This window comes from Quercus suber, unplaced genomic scaffold (genome assembly GCF_002906115.3).
Source record: "Quercus suber isolate HL8 unplaced genomic scaffold, Cork oak 2.0 scaffold_387, whole genome shotgun sequence".
Classification (NCBI taxonomy): Eukaryota; Viridiplantae; Streptophyta; class Magnoliopsida; order Fagales; family Fagaceae; genus Quercus; species Quercus suber.
In genome coordinates this window covers 503,072-520,300 of record NW_027069839.1, presented here as the reverse complement: position 1 = coordinate 520,300, position 17,229 = coordinate 503,072, and the positions used below count along the sequence as shown (strand labels likewise).

Genomic DNA, 17,229 nt, shown 5'->3' with positions numbered 1-17,229 from the left:
AATACCACTTGTCAAAAATTTGAAGAAGAGGTCAAAGAAATGAAGGTTGAGTTGATTGTGAATAATGACAGGAAGGAAGAGATGGTAATTAGTGAGAACATTGTGGAAGATTTAATTGAGGTCAAATATGAGGATGAGTCCACAACTCACAATCCTCAGGTCTCAGTTGATTTGTTGAAGATGACTACACAATATGTTGATTTTCTTGGAGTAGAAAATTTTAATTTTACTATCAACCCTTTATTGATTGATGTTGAAAATAAATTGAAGATAAATGAGAAGAAATTTTATGCTACACTTTATGACAGATTCAAGTTTCAGAACCAGATCAAGTTATTAAAACATTCAAAGTATTTGTTTATTTGGAATGGAAGATTTTAGATTTCAAGAATGAACTCGAGGTCGAGTTTATTTCAAGTGGAGGGGTCTGATGTAGGACAAAATATTCTAATTAATTTCTGTAATCTTTTGTATTTTGTATTTTTATGTAATTTTCGTTATTTTAGGTTTATGTGGTTTATTTCCTTGTTTTTAGGTGCATTTAGTGCTTTTTAGATCAAATTTGATTCCTGTTATGGTTAGGTATCAATTAGGAGTCATTTTAGATTATATTTTCTTGTCAGTCAAGTTTTAAGGAGCCCTTAAATAGGCCCTTAAGTCTGTAAACGTTTTTCATAGTTTGTTATCAATAAAAATTCAGACTTGTGTCTATTATGTTCTCTGGTGGATTTCAGACCTATCACCTTGTGGATTCAAGAAACCCCTCGTGGATTCGAGGTTTACTACTTAGGAACTAATAATTTAGTTTCTGTTCCATCAAGAGAGTATTGTGTGTGCTTTCTTTAGGCTTCTGTGCAGACAAATGAAAAAGGAGGAAGGGAGGTGGATTTCTGCTGTGGAAGCCTTCTCTTTAGCCAAGAAGAGAATCCAAGAGCTGAACACGAAGCTAACTAAGGTTGACCGGGAGAAGAAAAGTGTCGAGGCTGCCTTGCATGGGGCTGAAAAGTAGGTGGAGAATCAACGTAGGCAACTCCGTTAGACTGAATACCAACTATCTGCAACCAAGGAACAGATAGAGATTTTAAAGAAAAAACTGGAAGAGGTGGAAAAAGCTATAGAGAAAGCCGAGTAGGATGGTTACGACTTCGAGATGGCAAAGACTGAGGAAACGCTTAGGGTTAAGGTCTATGGGGTTTGTAGGACCTACTGCCTCCAAGTATGGAACAAGACCCTCAACCAAGCTGGAGTAGAGGCCTCCTCTGTCTTACGAAGAGTAGAGAATGTCTACTACCCTCCAGCCATTCGAGCGTCAAGCTCCTCTAACTCCAAAGTTGAAACTACCCCTAAGGAGTTAGATCCCAGCAAGGATGTACCTGCCAAGGCCCTTCCTTCTCCTATCAGTCCTCCTAAAGAGGTACAGCAAGCTGACGCCGTTGAAAAAGAGAAAGAAATGGCCAAGGAAGTAGCCCCTAAGGTCACAAAACCTCCAGCTATACCCAAGGATTCTCTTAAGGAAAAGGTGACTTCCCAGAGTTGAGAAATAGTCCTAGCAACTTTCCCCATCCCTGCCAAGGATGGCTCTAAGGGCAAAGGGTTAACTTCTTCAGCAGTTGTGCCTAAAAAATCTGCCAAGGCTCTAACCAAAGACAACCCTCCTCCTTAATCCAAGTAGCACCTAGGCCACATTTTGCAATAGTTTTTTTTAATGTAATTGTTGCTTACGTTTCTAGAATTGTACTTACTTTGCTTTTGCCAAAGCTTTGCTTAATGGAAAATATCAAATTTCTTTTTAATTCCTTGTGTTTATGCAATTTTAGACATAATTTATTTTCCACTCTATACTTAAGTGATATAAGTATGAGATTTAATTTCCAATAATTCAAGATATAGCATCATTCTTGAATTTAGCAATTGTCCATACAAGTGGTAGTATAACTAATACATTCTATGCAATCAACAATATAACAGGTTAACTTTTCCAAGTTTATAACCTTTAATAAAGGGTAATTTTGACTTCAAAAACATACCTTATGTATCTGACATAAGCAGCTCACATGATTATACATGCCGTAGGCTTTCCTTCTCAATTTCAAACAATGGTAAAACATCTACTTACCCAAAGTTTCACATACCCATCCACTTAGCAGTAGATCAAGACTATAGAAGGTGTTAATTTACTCATGGTATATGGCCGAGGAGCCAAATATTACTCTAGTTCTGTTTAACTCCTAAAGAGATACTGAGCAGTGCTAATTTACCCAAGGTAAGTGGTTCGAGGAACCAAGCATGACTAAAGTTCTGTTTAGCACTTGAATATTTGTTATGGAGTATTAATTTACCTAAGGTATGTGGTCCGAGGAGTCAGGCATGACCAAGGTTTTGTTTAGTACTTAAATAATGAGTATTAATTTACCCAAGGTATGTGGTCTAAGGAGTTAGGCATGACCAAGATTCTGTTTAATACTTAAACAAATAATAAGGAGTATTAATTTACCCAAGGTATGTGGTCTGAGAAGCCAGGAATGACCAAGATTTCATTTAATGCTAAAACAAATAATAAGGAGTATTAATTTACCCAAGATATGTGGTCTGATGAGCCAGGCATGATCAAGGTTCTGTTTAATACTTAAACAGATGATATACACAACACATAATATCCCGAATAAAAACTTGGAAAAGTTGCCTTTCATTAATAATAATACATTCATAAGTTATTTACATTTCAAGGACGTGGTACAACATTTTCGTCTAAATCTTCTAGGAAATAAGCACCTATACCGGCTACCGAGGTGATACGATATGTCCCTTCCTAATTGGGTTCCAATTTTCCCCATGCTAGGTTTTTTGTAGTACCCATAACCTTCCTTAGCACTAAGTCTTCAGGTGCTAATGGCCTTAGCCTCACACTTATGTCATACCCTTGTTTGAGCTTTTATTGATAATACGCCAACTGAACCATGACAATTTCTCTTTGTTCTTCAATCAAATCTAGGCTCTTTTCTAATAGGTTGTCATTGTTGTTTAGAGTGAACAAGCTCGTCCTCAATATTGGAAATCCAATCCCTAGAGGAATCACAGCCTCGGACCCATAAGTCATGGAAAAGGGTGTTTCCTCAGTTGACCGACGAGGAATGGTCCGATATGTCCAGAGAACATGTGGTAGCTCCTCCACCCACTTGCCCTTTGCATCATCCAAGCTCTTCTTAAGCCAATTCACTATAACCTTGTTAACAGTCTCGGCCTACCTATTTCCCTAAAGATAAACTGGAGTTAAATATCTATTCCTAATACCCAATTCACAGCAGTACCTTCTAAAAGTTTTACTATCAAATTGAACCCGTTATCTGAAATGAGGGTGTGTGGAATTCCAAATCGAGTAACAATATTTTTCCATATGAACCTCTTTGCATCCACATCCCTAATATTAGATAGTGGCTCAGTTTCAACCCACTTTGTGAAGTAATCAGTATCAACCAGAAGCCATCTCATGTTCCCTGCTTCCTTAGAGAATGACCCTACAATATCCAAACCCCATTGAGCAAAAGACCATAGGCTAGACAAAAGATTAAAGACATCTCTTGGCTGATGAATGTTTGGAGCAAATTTTTGACATTGCTCACTTCTTCACATATTTCAATGCCTTTTTCTACATATTTGGCCACCAATATCCCTATGAGATAGTGATTTGCCCCATGTATGACTTCAACAAATTTCCTCATGTAACTCCTCTAAGAGTGGCTCCATTACTTCGAGATGGACACATAACAAGTACAGTCTAGAAAAGGAACGTTTGTAAAATTTTTGTTCCTCGAACAACCAAAAACGAGGAGCTTTCCTTCGTACTTTATTTTCCTCTTCTTTCTCCCTAGGCAGAGTACCTTCCCTGAGGAACAAAACTATGAAATCCATCCAATTAGGCCTTACCCTAACCTGATGAATCTGGATATTCTCCTTCCTCGCCTCAGTGGGCTTGTATAAATCTTCAACCAAGATAACTCGAGGTAAAGCTTATGCCGAGGACGTTGCCAAAGTGGCAAGAGAGTTAGCATGCGAATTTCTGCTCATCGGGATTTGCTGCAAAGTGAAAGATTCAAAACCTGACTGTATGTGCCTAGCCTAGTTCTACTTCTTGCTTTCCACTTCTAGTGGAGATTCAGTATACTCAGCCACCGAATCTGCAAGGACCTGGCCCTCAATTGATGTCCAAGGCATATACTTGATATCAAAAGCCCCTACTTGGCAATTCTCCATGTGTAATCAGCTTTCCGAAGTAGCGATTGAAGAGGGAGTTGGGTTAAAACCACAATTGTATAAGCATAGAAATAATGAGGGAGCTTTCGTGTAGCATGTATCACTACTAAGATAGCTTTTTCTAGTGGTAGATAACAAACCTTTGTCTCATGCAATGACTTGCTCACTAATAAACAAACCTTTGCACTCCATTATCCACCCTTATCAGTACTAAGCTCATTGCGTGAGAGGCTACAACAATATAAGCAAAAAGAACCTCTTTCTCCTTGGGCTTGGACATAATAGGTAGTTGAGAAAGATATCCCTTCAATTGCTGAAAGGCCAAGGCACTTTCTTCGGTTAACTCAAATCCCTTTCACTTATGTAATAATTGGAAGAAAGGCCTGCACTTGTCTGTTGACCGAAAGATGAATCGGTTCAGAGTAACAGTCATTCTTGTTAACTTGTGGACTTCTTTGGGATTCTGAGGGGGCTGCAGATTGTTTATTGCCTTAATCTGATCAGGGTTGACTTCAATTCCACGGTGAGTGACCATATAACTAAGAAATTTGTCCGAACTAACGCCAAAGGAACACTTAGAAGCATTAAAGCGTAGTTTATGCTTTCTTAGTATCTCAAAAATATTTCTGAAATCATTCACATGCTCGGACTCTACTTTGGTCTTCACCATCATATCATCTATGTAGACTTCAATGTTTTTGAAGAGTTGAGGTTTGAACATCTTAGTCATCATCCTCTGATATGTAAATCCTGCGTTCTTTAGTCCAAAGGACATCACTTTGTAGTGGTAATTCCCAGTGGGCATAACAAAAACAGTCTTCTCCTGATCATCCAAAATTAACGGTATTTGATGATACCCTTAAAAGGTGTCAAAAAAGCTCATTCGAGGATGATCCATAGTTGCATCTACCTGTTGGTCTATTCGAGGCATTAGGAAGAGGTCTTTTGGGCAAGCTTTCTTTAAATCAGTGAAGTCTACACATACTCACCACTTCCCACTCTTCTTCTTTACCACCATTGTATTAGCTAACCATTCAAGGTAAAACACCTCTTTTACTGCCCCTGTCCGCTTAAGTTTGATCACCTCCTCCTTGACAGCATTAAAATATTCCTTAGAAGAGCACCGAGGTGGTTGTTTTTTGAGAGTGACAGAAGGACTAGCATTTAAATGATAGGAAATAAAATTTGGATCTACCCCTGGAGCTTCTTAGGCACTCCATGCAAACACATTAAAATTTTTCCTAAGGAAGACAACCAATTCTTCCTTCTCCAGAGAAGGTAATTGCACTCCTACTTGGAAAAACTTCTCCTCGTCATCATCAATAACGATCTTTTCCAATTCTTCACACTTTGCACATTTTACCACCATGTCCACATACAAGATTATTCTTCTTGATTGCTATAAATCCCTCTTTGTAGAGGATGAGGATTCACCTCCAGTCTGATGCCTAATTGCAACCACTAAACACTGTCTTGCCATAGATTAACTTCCAACCAGCTCCTCAACTTGATCCCCTGATAAATACTTCACCTTCAAATGCAAGGTGGAAGATACAGCTCCCATGGGTTGAAGCCAAGGTCTTGCCACAATAGCAATGTAAGGGGAGTAGGCATCTTCCACAATGAAGTTCACTTCTACGACTTCCGACCTTGCCTGAACAGGTAATTTGATTTGGCCCTTCGGAAAGATTATTTTCCCATCAAACCTTATTAGGAGAATCATAGCAAGCCAAGTCCTCAGGCTTCAGCTTCAGCCCCTTAAATAGATCAGTGTACATAATCTCTGTACTACTACCTTGATCTACCAAAACCTGAGGCTTCAGCTTCAGCCCCTTAAATACCATCCAATCCTGAGGCTAACCACTAGGGCATCATCATGCGGCTGTAAGGTTCCCACCTTATCCTCATCGAAAAAACTCAAGATTGGTCAGATTTCCATTCTACTCCTCTAAGGGTCAAGGATCAGGACCTCTGCAAGTGGCCGATCTGTAGACATCACCCTAGAAGGATGAGAACTAGTCCTACCTAGGGCAGTAAGAATAACACTGATTGTCCCCAAAGGTGGTCTTAAAGAAGCATCCTTCTAAACTCCCGACCTTGCTTGACTGCCCTGTCCACTAGGTTGATACAAGGATTGTTTTAACTTCCCAATCTTTACCAATTGCTCCAGATAATTCCATAAAGTCCTACACTCTTCTATAGTGTGTCCTCAATCCTAGTGGTACTGACAATGAAGACTTTGATTACATTTTTTAGGGTCTCCACCCATCTTACTAGGCCACATAAAGTATGGCTCGTTCTTTACTTTCTCCAAAATTTGGTGTATAGGCTCCCTGAACATAGTGCTGACTATTTGGGTAGTAGCAAACCTAGAGTGCCCGACAAAATCTCTCCTGGGTTGACTGTTATTGCACCTCTCCGACCTGAAATCCCTTCGGTCTTGAGGAACCACCTTAGCCTTCCCCTTTCCTTGTTGTTGGTCCTCCTCGACCTATTTGTACCCATCAATATGATCCATGAGCTGGCATACACTTTTAATGGGCTTCCTCGTCAAACACTTCCTCAAGTTATGCTCAGCAGGCAGGCCGACCTTGAAAGTCCTTATAGCCACATCATCGAAATTCCCCTCTATCTCATTAAACATTTTTCAGTACCTGTTAGAGTATGTCTTCAGTGTTTTTCCCTCTCGCATGGCCATGGATTGTAGAGAATCCAATGGCCGAAGAACCCTACTACAAGTAACAAAGTGATCCCCAAATGCTCTAGTGAGCTCTTTAAAGGAGTTAATCGAACCTTCCTTCAACCCATCAAACCATCTCATTTCCACTGACCCCAGGTGCACATCAAGGCTTCATTCTTTGAGTGAACAATCATTCTTTGGTTGAAGTGGCTGACATGCTCCGCAGGGTCTATTCTATCATTGTACATAGTAAATGTTCGCTAAGTAAATCACTGAGGAAGTTTTCCTCTTTCAATCCTACGTGTAAAAGGTGTCTTAGAAATTTGGTCCAAACCCTGCTCATAGCATCATTACCCAGGCCCCTGTGTGTGAGATGGACTCTTACTTCTATGCCTGTAATGGCGATCCTCATCACATGAAAAAGACTCACTGAGAGGAGTCCTTGATCTTGGCTTGTAGTTATCATCCCTATCATCATCAGAAGAAGGCTCTGAACTTGAAGGAGTCCTCCTACGTTGCTTACGACATAATTTCCTCCGTAGATGGTCTATCTTTAATAGCATGTTCCTAGTATTCTCTCTGTGAGACACGTGACTCCCACTTCGAGACTGGCTCCTACTAGTGTGAGTAGTATGTACACTGACTTCCTGGTCTCTCATATGTTCAAGGTTGAGAAACTGATCTTGACGTTGGGAACCAATAGATTCTTCTTGGTTGGGACCTAAGCCTACCATGGCTAAACGTTGATCTCACCAAAGCTCAAGTTTCCCACATACGGCGCCAATTGTAAGGATAGATTTGGTTCCAAAGCCCAGAAAGTAAAAGGATTTAGGATTAAAGAGCCCAATACAATGAATTTATAGAGAGTGGGCTAAGAACTGGATTTTAATGAGTTGGACAACAATCCCAGCAGGTTAAATGATGTTAGAAAATAAGAATAAACAGTTTTAGACAAGGAAATTCCTCCTTGGCAAGATTCGAGGAAAGCAATTCTTATATATTTCTCTTAGACTTAAGGACAATTACAGTTCTTGAATGTACAATGTTTCTTTCTTCTTCAGATTATCTCTCTCTCCTCTTGTAATGCGGTTTTTCTCCTTTATATTCACATTCTTTACTTCATCTCAACCCTTCACATGTAGATCAAATTGTTGGTTCTGATCCTTGTCCCATCAGTCCCTTCCTGAAGACTTTGTGAGCAACTGTAAAGCTGAATGGTATTGTTCAAGTATCACCTCCACATTAATATGGCCAGAGGGTTAGCTGCAGAGCATTTAATGCGGAGGTAGTAGCTTCCCCATAGATATTTCTCAGGTTTCATTTGTCTTATTCTCTCTTGATGCTTATCCTTATCAGGAAAATTGTTTGGTATGTTGTTCTTGATGGCAAGTCAAACCTTTGACCTCTACTCTGCCTAGCCAAGGAAGCATTTCTTCTCAGACTATTTTCTCAAACTTTTATGACCAAAATCTTTCCATAACTTACTTATTTATACGCCTTTGTTAAGATCTAACCGTCCTCGGACAACTAGACGTCCTCAGACAAGGCCTCCAATATACCTTCTTGGTCCCTTCATCCCGACAAATTTATTCTTGAATCTTTTTATAATTCTCATTAGAAACTTGTGAAATTATTTTGTTCATATTTTGGCCCTCCCAAATATGAAAATCTGGTTTCATCCTTGCGTGCAAATACTATATGGCTAACTGATGAACATAACTACATATACCAAAAAACAAAAAAAAAAAACAAAAAAAAAATCTAATGTACAAAAATTTGTCTACGTTAAATGTTTTTGAAGAAAAGTGTTTGGTAACTTGTACATAGATCAAAGGATACTGCAATAACTAATAACTAATATTTTTTTTTAAAACCTTTTTATGCAATCTGAATATAAATATCTGATTCTAGAATTGACAAACCAACATAGAAAACCTAAAAGGTTGTTTGGTTAGTTGGAAAAAGTAACGTTTTTTGTTTTCATTTTCAATTTTTAGTGAGACCCATCACAAAAAACTTGTTTGGTTTAAGAACTTGTACTAAGTTTTCATTTTCAATATCCTAAAAGTTGAATCTGAATACAAAAAATGAAAAACACATGTTTAGCATTTTTCATTTTTATAGAAAACGAATATAGTGGCAATTTTGTGTGAATGCAAAGGGCCCCACCTCTTGTACCATCCTCTCAAGTCCCTTTTTTTTTTATATATTTAATTTCAGGGTACATCATAATTTGGCTATAAGATACATCATAATTTGGGTATAAGTTGTTTTCTATTTCAAAAAAAAGTTGATTTTTTCACTATTTAATTTCATGCTTAATTCAAAACAACTTACCAAACACCCTCAAATGTAAAAATAAGTCATTTTTTCTATATTTAATTTCAGGATTTAAATATAAAAAAAGAGAAAATATAAAGTGAATACACCATTTTTTAGAACCAAACAGGCCAGAACGTTAAAGGACTTCAAACTATGGAATCCATATGGTTCTAAGCCCTTGTGATGGTCAAATGTTTCTGCACTTTCTATGGTTTGAACTTTGATGAACTTGCGTTCTTGTGTGTCAGCTGTTTAGAAAATATTTGGTGAAGTGGACGAAAAGAGAAGTTAAATACAGACAGTGGCTCATGAGTCATGACCCAATGGGCTCTAAAATGTAATTTTGAGGCTTGCCTTCAGCCTCATACGATCAATCCCGTTCCCTTAGGAGTGTTAAAAGGCTCCGAAGTCCGAAAGCAGATGGGTGTAGTATTCCTGATCCCTGTAACCTGTTCCCATACTTACTGCTGATTGAAATTTTAGGATTTGACAAAGATTATCACTCTTCGAGGAGAATTAAACACGAGATTGACTCAAACTCATATTTTGTCTCAAAAGTAAGAGAAATTATTTAATTCTTCGAAATGACCACAGTAACAATGCATAGTGATTCACCCATGCCATGTGTAATAATTTATTAAGTCAAATTTTAATCATTAACATAGTCTTAAAAATAAGAAAAAATAAACCTTTCTCCTTCATCTTTAGATCGCTGCCCTTAGCTCCACCACCAGAGTCTTGAACTCCGGTGCTATTCTCCAAAACAAAACAAAAAAAAAAAAAAAAAAAAAAAAAAAAAAAAAAAAAAACCTCCGGTGCTGGATGGTGCAACTCTCCAATAAAGTCCAAGAAATTTTGCACTCATTTTCCTTGTGCATTGGAGAGAGAGAGAGAGAGAGAGTATTTCAAGCTAATTTAGTTTTGTTCTTTTTTGCTTTGTGATAATTATAGGTGGGAATTTGTGTGATTGGATTTAGTTTTTCGTTTGTGTTTATGATTTTGCTTCTAAATACTTTTTTGTTGTGTTTCTTATATTATTTTATATAAATCAATCGGGGTTGACTCAACCCTAGCTTTTATTTTTTTGAGAAAGAAACCTGGAATTCATCTTATTAAGAAATACCGGCTAAATTAGCCTGAAAAATATTGTTAAAGTGAGGCGGAATAGACTCCATCCACACAAGAAAACTGCAAACATTAACTGCAAACCTAGCTAAACTATGAGCTAGCTTATTGCCATCCCTCCTAGTATGAGAGTAAAGTAATTTAGAAAAAGAGCCAGAAAGTAACTTAACATAACTCAATCAAAAAACTCGAAGCGGAAAGAGAATGATCCTCCCAAATGGAAGAATTCCTCCTACTAACCAATAGAATATATTATATTTATCGGTCTTGTAGTGTAATCCAAAAAAATAATAATAATAACAATAAGGCCCTTTTTTATTGTCCAATAAAATGTATTGTTTATCTATATCACAGTGTAAAAATTTAAATTAAGGTCTAACAATTTGAATCAATAAAAAATTATTTTTGAAAAGCTAAACTCTCTTTAGATGTTGTGCATTTTGTTATTGCATTTCACTTGTAAATTATTATTTTTTATTATAGATTGTGTTTCATTTATACATAAATATTTTTTAACTACAAATGTCTACTAAAAAATATCTCTAAAGATATGAAATTTTTTATTAAAAATTTTTTAAAAAAAAATTGAAGTAACGTGCGTTAGTATAAAAGAGAGAATATAATACAATTAATTAATTAAATATGACTATGAAAAGAAAGATGTTTGAAGTCAGACTCACTATCTTCAGAAACACAGATCCCTTTGCTTAATTGCTTGTGATGACATGTTTTGCTGTTTCTCTCCCTCGAAAGTCCAAATACAATAAACTACAGCAGATATAGCATAATTTTGTAGATAAAATTAAGACACGAAAGAGTCCTCCATATAAAGGATTGTCATTCATTGTATAGTGACTTTAGTGAGTGCTAACCTAATTTGTCCTTAGGAATGCGACCAATGTTGTTAATTTTACAGTTGAAATATAAATATGTTTCATTATAATTATGTATATATTTGCCCTCGTGTATTTATAGGAAAATACTAACGAACGACCTTAGAGTATTTGTTAACAATTCATTTAAAGAAAATTTTTATGAAAAAAAAAAAATTAACGTAGCTTTTTTCATTTTTCATAAAAATAGTGTCAAAAATTTTTTCAAATGGATTATTAACCAATGCCTTTACTCGTTAGCATGACCCATATATATATATATATATATACACATATACATCGAGCAGTCTAAAGCCATAAATATGAACTGTGCAGCTGATAGAAAAGATATGAGAGAAGACCTACCTTGTTCATGTTGAAGTAACGAAGAAGAAGCCTGAAAAGAAGCAGATTGAAGAGGAAGCATAAAACGACTGTGTTGTGATTAAACTAAACACAGCGTTTCATTTAAGAGTAAATACACCAAACGCACCGTTTTGCTTAAGTGAATGGCTTCATCAGAAATGTAATGAAACGGTGCGCTTTGCCTTGCTCCAGGTTTCGTTTCAGTTGTGGACCTAAATTCAGTTAGTTAGTATTAACAGAATTCCTAATTTTAAGGGAATTAGTTTTCAGATAGTTGGGTCTGTTTACTTAAGCAATTTAGGCAAACCCAGATTGTATATAAATAGATCAGTGAGCACGGATGGACCATTATGCAGAAACTATTGAAATTGAATACAAAAATCTTCTATTCATTCTCTCTCTCTCTTCTTTCTGTTTCTCTCTTACTTTCTTGTTCTTTCCCTCATTTTCTAGGGCTTTCCTTTCTCTGTGACTTTTAATTCTTTGTTGATTCAATTGGTGATAGTCTTTAGAACTCAGATTACTTGTTCTTGAGTTTTTCTTCAGTTCAATTATTTATTAGATCTAAACTTTTATTTGTAGTCATCATTAATTGGGCGGCGCCTATATATATATAGCATCATTTTTATTTTTTATTAGCAAGAGAAAGTTTAGGTGCAACATAATAAAATCTCACAACATTTTTATAATATCCTTATTTTTAAGTTATAGTGAATCCTAATATAATTTGGGAAGAATATTGATTTAAGATATATTTTTAAAAACATTTTATGGGAAAAGAAAAAAAAATTTTGACAGTTTTTAATTTTCCATAAAATTAGTGTTAAAATTTTTCTAAAATTGATTTTTTTTTAACAATTGCTCTAAAATTAAGCGCTTGTTAACATGACCCGTATAATCTTTTTAGCATGCACAAATTCATTGTAGTTATATATGCTTTTTTATTTTTGATTAGATTGACAATTCAGCTTAACGTTGTAAAAATGTTATGCAGTACCTGTAAAATAAATTCTTCTAGCAATCCGCGTGCTTTCAAATATCTTGCAAAATTTAAAAAGACAGCCAAAGTCAATATCTCCAATAAGAAACATTACATGTTCTACAATTTTAAAATACTATATAGTGTCTAGCAATCAGCTATGTTTGATGAGAATTGAATGCTGAACCAAAATGTATCAGCTTTCAAACTATCATTAAATTCTTCATCTACCAGGCACGTGGAATTGGGGAAGAAGGACCGATATATTTCTTCAAAATTTATGAGTCGACCCGTAGCATTTTGCGTTCTTCCCCTTCTAACTGGTTTGTACTGGATGGTCCCATATGCAATACGAAAAGTGTTCGTCAATGTCCAGATCATATGAAATTTTGTAAAATAAATAAATATATATATATATATATTTTATAGATAAAACTAAGGTACAATATCTTAGGTGCTATATCTTAAGTTTCCTTTTAAGATTTAATCATAAGGCTGATTAATTAAAAAATACATTTTTATCTCATGAGAAAAAATCTATATGGTATAATTTTAAGAAAGAAACCTAAAGAAGACACCTAAATACTGTACTTAAGTTTTTTTTTTTTTTTTTTTTTTCCTTAGGTTTTTGTCTACACCACCTTAATTGGCTGTTCACAACATCAAAAAGCTCTGTGCCATTAATTGATGTAGAAGTTGATCAGTTTTCGGTGGATATTATAAATTGGAAAAAAAAAAGGAAGTGAAAAAAATTTAGATGGTAGTACAATTACTTTTTCTGGAAAATTGTTGTATAGTCCTCGACTATACAATAACAGCCCATTTTTTCCCCCTAAATTAATATAACTACGTAGTAAGTACGTACCCCAATGCATCTGTATATCCCTCAGTCTAAACTCTAACGTCTAAAGCATATCTCACTCGGTTTGGCTTGAACTTGAACTCATAATTAACATGATTATAATTATTTGACATCGTCATATGGTGTATTGACATTAGATTTGACTTACCTCAAATACTTTTTTTAACTTAACACTTTCTTTTTTTTTAAATAACAATGACAAATAGTGGTGGGTTTTAATCTCCATATTCTATTTAATTAGTAGGTGATGTGGCAATTTCTCATTAAAACAAAATGAGATTCCAGTTAAAAATATACTAGATGTAAGCCAAATCTATTGACATTGGGTTTAGCTTCTGTCTAATGGCTAATGGCTACTGGACCCGTCAGGATACAGACAAGTGTCCAGGTTTTCCATTTCTAAACATTTGGGATGCTTAAAATAGCAGTAGAAACCGTTCATTACTATTTCCTACATTAAACCATGCATGCCAGCTTGAGACAAGTCACTTGTGAGTAATGTTAGGAAGACAAATTTTCAAAGGGTTATGATAACGGATACTCAGACAATTATTAATAAACTATAATAGAAAAGTTTTGACACAATTTTTATGAGAAATATAAAAAGCTATTAATAATATTTATTATTTTATTATTCTTCTAATAAAATATTTTAAAAAATAATTTCTAAACTAATGCCTTAAGAGCATTAGTTAACATTTCTCATTTTGAAAATATTTTTCATAAATGCTTATGTTTCAAGTTGAGAATAGATCTCATTTTAAAAACATCACTTTTACTAACTTTAATTACCACCACGTGCAGTAGTTACTCTACAAGTATAAATGCTTGTGGAGTGTGAAGAGTAAGGGCTGAGATTCAAGTCTCTAGGAATGAGTTTTACATACATATACACTTAGATTAGGTTAAAGTAAAATTTTTATTTTGTATAAAAAAAATTACAATAAATTACCTCAAGAATTATGAAAAAAAAAAATTTGAAAATTAATTAGTCTCTAAACTAATTGGTTAATAATTTTAGGACACCATGAATACAATTATAAGGCAATCCCAATTTTACTTTTACTAATATAGGGAGAGAAATTCGCTGAGGAAACGGTTTGGATATGTTCAACCACTTACGTACTTAACTCTTTTTTCTTTTCTTTTTTTCTTTTTTTGTGAATTTCCATATTTTCACCGAGTATACCTCCACTTCTACAGCCAATGGAGAATCAGATCCAAATTCACGTACTACAAAGTTGGAATAGCCTACTATTATGAAGTCAGTCCTACCCTAGCCAAGTAGCCATGTGGGTGGCAAATGGGTGCATGTCAGAGTTGCGTGACTTTTACCGATTTGCATGGTAGGGTTTTCTTTATGTGACTAGCAGTGCCCAATAGTTCAGTCATAAAAGACAGATGCACCAAGAGCGTGGTGGTAATGGTGGGGTACGTGCATCATCCATTAATGTGACATTTTTTTTTTTTTTTTTTTTTTGTGAATTTCCATATTTTCACCGAGTATACCTTCACTTCTCCAGCCAATGGAGAATCAGATCCAAATTCACGTACTACAAAGTTGGAATAGCCTACTATTATGAAGTCAGTCCTACCCTAGTCAAGTAGCCATGTGGGTGGCAAATGGATGCATGTCAGAGTTGCGTGACTTTTACCGATTTGCATGGTAGGGTTTTCTTTATGTGACTAGCAGTGCCCAATAGTTCAGTCATAAAAGACAGATGCACCAAGAGCGTGGTGGTAATGGTGGGGTAAGTGCATCATCCATTAATGTGACAATCAGTTGGTCGTTGAGACCCATTGAATGCAAATTAAACGCAGACTAATTATGTACTATGCTTCTATTATAAAAACCCTCGCGCCTGTAAAGCTTCCATCAACAACAAGCTCACACTCCTAGAGATACCACCAAAATGGCAAGCGGCACTAGGAGAGTTGCTTTGTTATCTTTACTTTGTCTTCATATTTTTGTAGTGAGTGTGGTTGCAAGGAATGTGGTGAGTGTGAAGAACGAGGAGGAAAAGTTTCTAACCATTGAGAAGGGAGGTGGGTTTGGTGGGGGAGGTGGTGCTGGCGGTGGGTTTGGAGGTGGTGCTGGTGGTGGGTTCGGTAAGGGTGGCGGCATTGGTGGTGGAATTGGTAAGGGTGGTGGAGTAGGAGGTGGTGCTGGTGGTGGCTTTGGCAAGGGTGGTGGAGTTGGAGGTGGTGCTGGTGGTGGCTTTGGTAAGGGTGGAGGAATAGGTGGTGGAATAGGAAAGGGTGGTGGTATTGGTGGTGGTGGTGGTTTTGGAAAGGGAGGTGGAGTTGGTGGTGGTGCCGGTGGTGGATTTGGTAAAGGTGGAGGCATTGGCAAGGGTGGTGGTATTGGAGGAGGAGCTGGTGGTGGATTTGGAAAAGGTGGTGGAATTGGTGGCGGTCATGGTGGTGGAATTGGTGGTGGTCATGGTGGAGGTGTTGGAGGAGGAGCTGGTGGTGGATTTGGAAAAGGTGGTGGAATTGGTGGTGGTCATGGCGGAGGTATTGGTGGTGGTCATGGTGGAGGTGTTGGAGGAGGAGCTGGTGGTGGGTTTGGAAAAGGTGGTGGAATTGGTGGTGGTCATGGCGGAGGTATTGGAGGAGGAGCTGGTGGAGGAATTGGTGGTGGTCATGGTGGAGGTGTTGGTGGAGGAATTGGTGGCGGTCATGGTGGAGGTGTTGGCGGTGGTGCTGGAGGAGGATTCGGCAAAGGTGGTGGAGTTGGTGGCGGGGGTGGTTTTGGAAAAGGCGGCGGCATTGGAGGAGGGATTGGTAAAGGTGGAGGATTTGGTGGCGGCATTGGAGGTGGATCTGGTGGTGGTATTGGTGGAGGTGGTGGATTTGGTGGAGGAGTTGGTGGAGGAGCAGGTGGAGGTGGTGGAATTGGTGGAGGAGCAGGTGGAGGTGGTGGATTTGGTGGTGGTGGTGGCGGCGGCGGCTTTGGTGGAGGAGGCGGTGGTGGGATTGGACACCATTAAACTTCACATTGCATGGAGTCTCATATTAAGAATGAGAATTTTTTTTTTTTTTTTGTCAAGAGTAAAACATAATAAGAATGGGATATATTACTAATTATTAGCTTCATGTATTTCTGTATCAGTAATAAAATATTTTATAGTTGCACTGGTAATTACCAAGTCTGTTTAATATGCTTATCTTGAGTTCTTCCTACTAAAATGTAAAAGTGCATTTTTTTAATATAAAAAATGCTATTCTTGTTTGGATCACATTTGATGATGCCGAAATATATATAACCATAATATAGATTATTCTTATTCTTATTATTATTATTTTCAAATAATATAAATTCAATTATTAGTGATTGATCGCAAATTCGCAATACAATGAAGCATTAAAGCTTCACATTTTTCAATTAAACATACTTTTATACTTACTTATTAGGGATTCAATGGGCGCGAAATGACACGGGATAATGGGTTTAAGGTGGATTAGAGATGTTTTATTAGTCCAAATGAAATTGATAAGATAAATATGTAATATAAAGGAAAATGGCAACTGTAAGAGTAACCAGAGACAATGTGAGACAATATTTTTAGAATTGATAATGAAATATGTATAAAAAATTAATTATAACTAAGATATGTATAATGATTAAATTATATATAAAAATAATTTAAATATATATTAAATAAAATATGTATATATATACACACATTTGGGAAAGGACGGGACAGGGTTAGACAAGATGGGACAAGCAAAAGTCGTTCCCACTTCCCACCCTGTCACCTCTTTGGGG

The 17,229-nt window shown here is 36.5% G+C and overlaps 1 protein-coding gene across 1 annotated transcript; it reads left to right on the top strand.

Moving 5' to 3' along the window:
- The first annotated feature begins 15,194 nt into the window (after positions 1-15,194).
- On the top strand, positions 15,195-16,625 carry LOC112011742 (glycine-rich cell wall structural protein). The gene has a single exon (XM_065760917.1). It carries the CDS (start codon positions 15,371-15,373, stop codon positions 16,448-16,450), a length of 1,080 nt encoding a protein of 359 aa, XP_065616989.1. The 5' UTR covers positions 15,195-15,370; the 3' UTR covers positions 16,451-16,625.
- Positions 16,626-17,229: the final 604 nt, after the last annotated feature.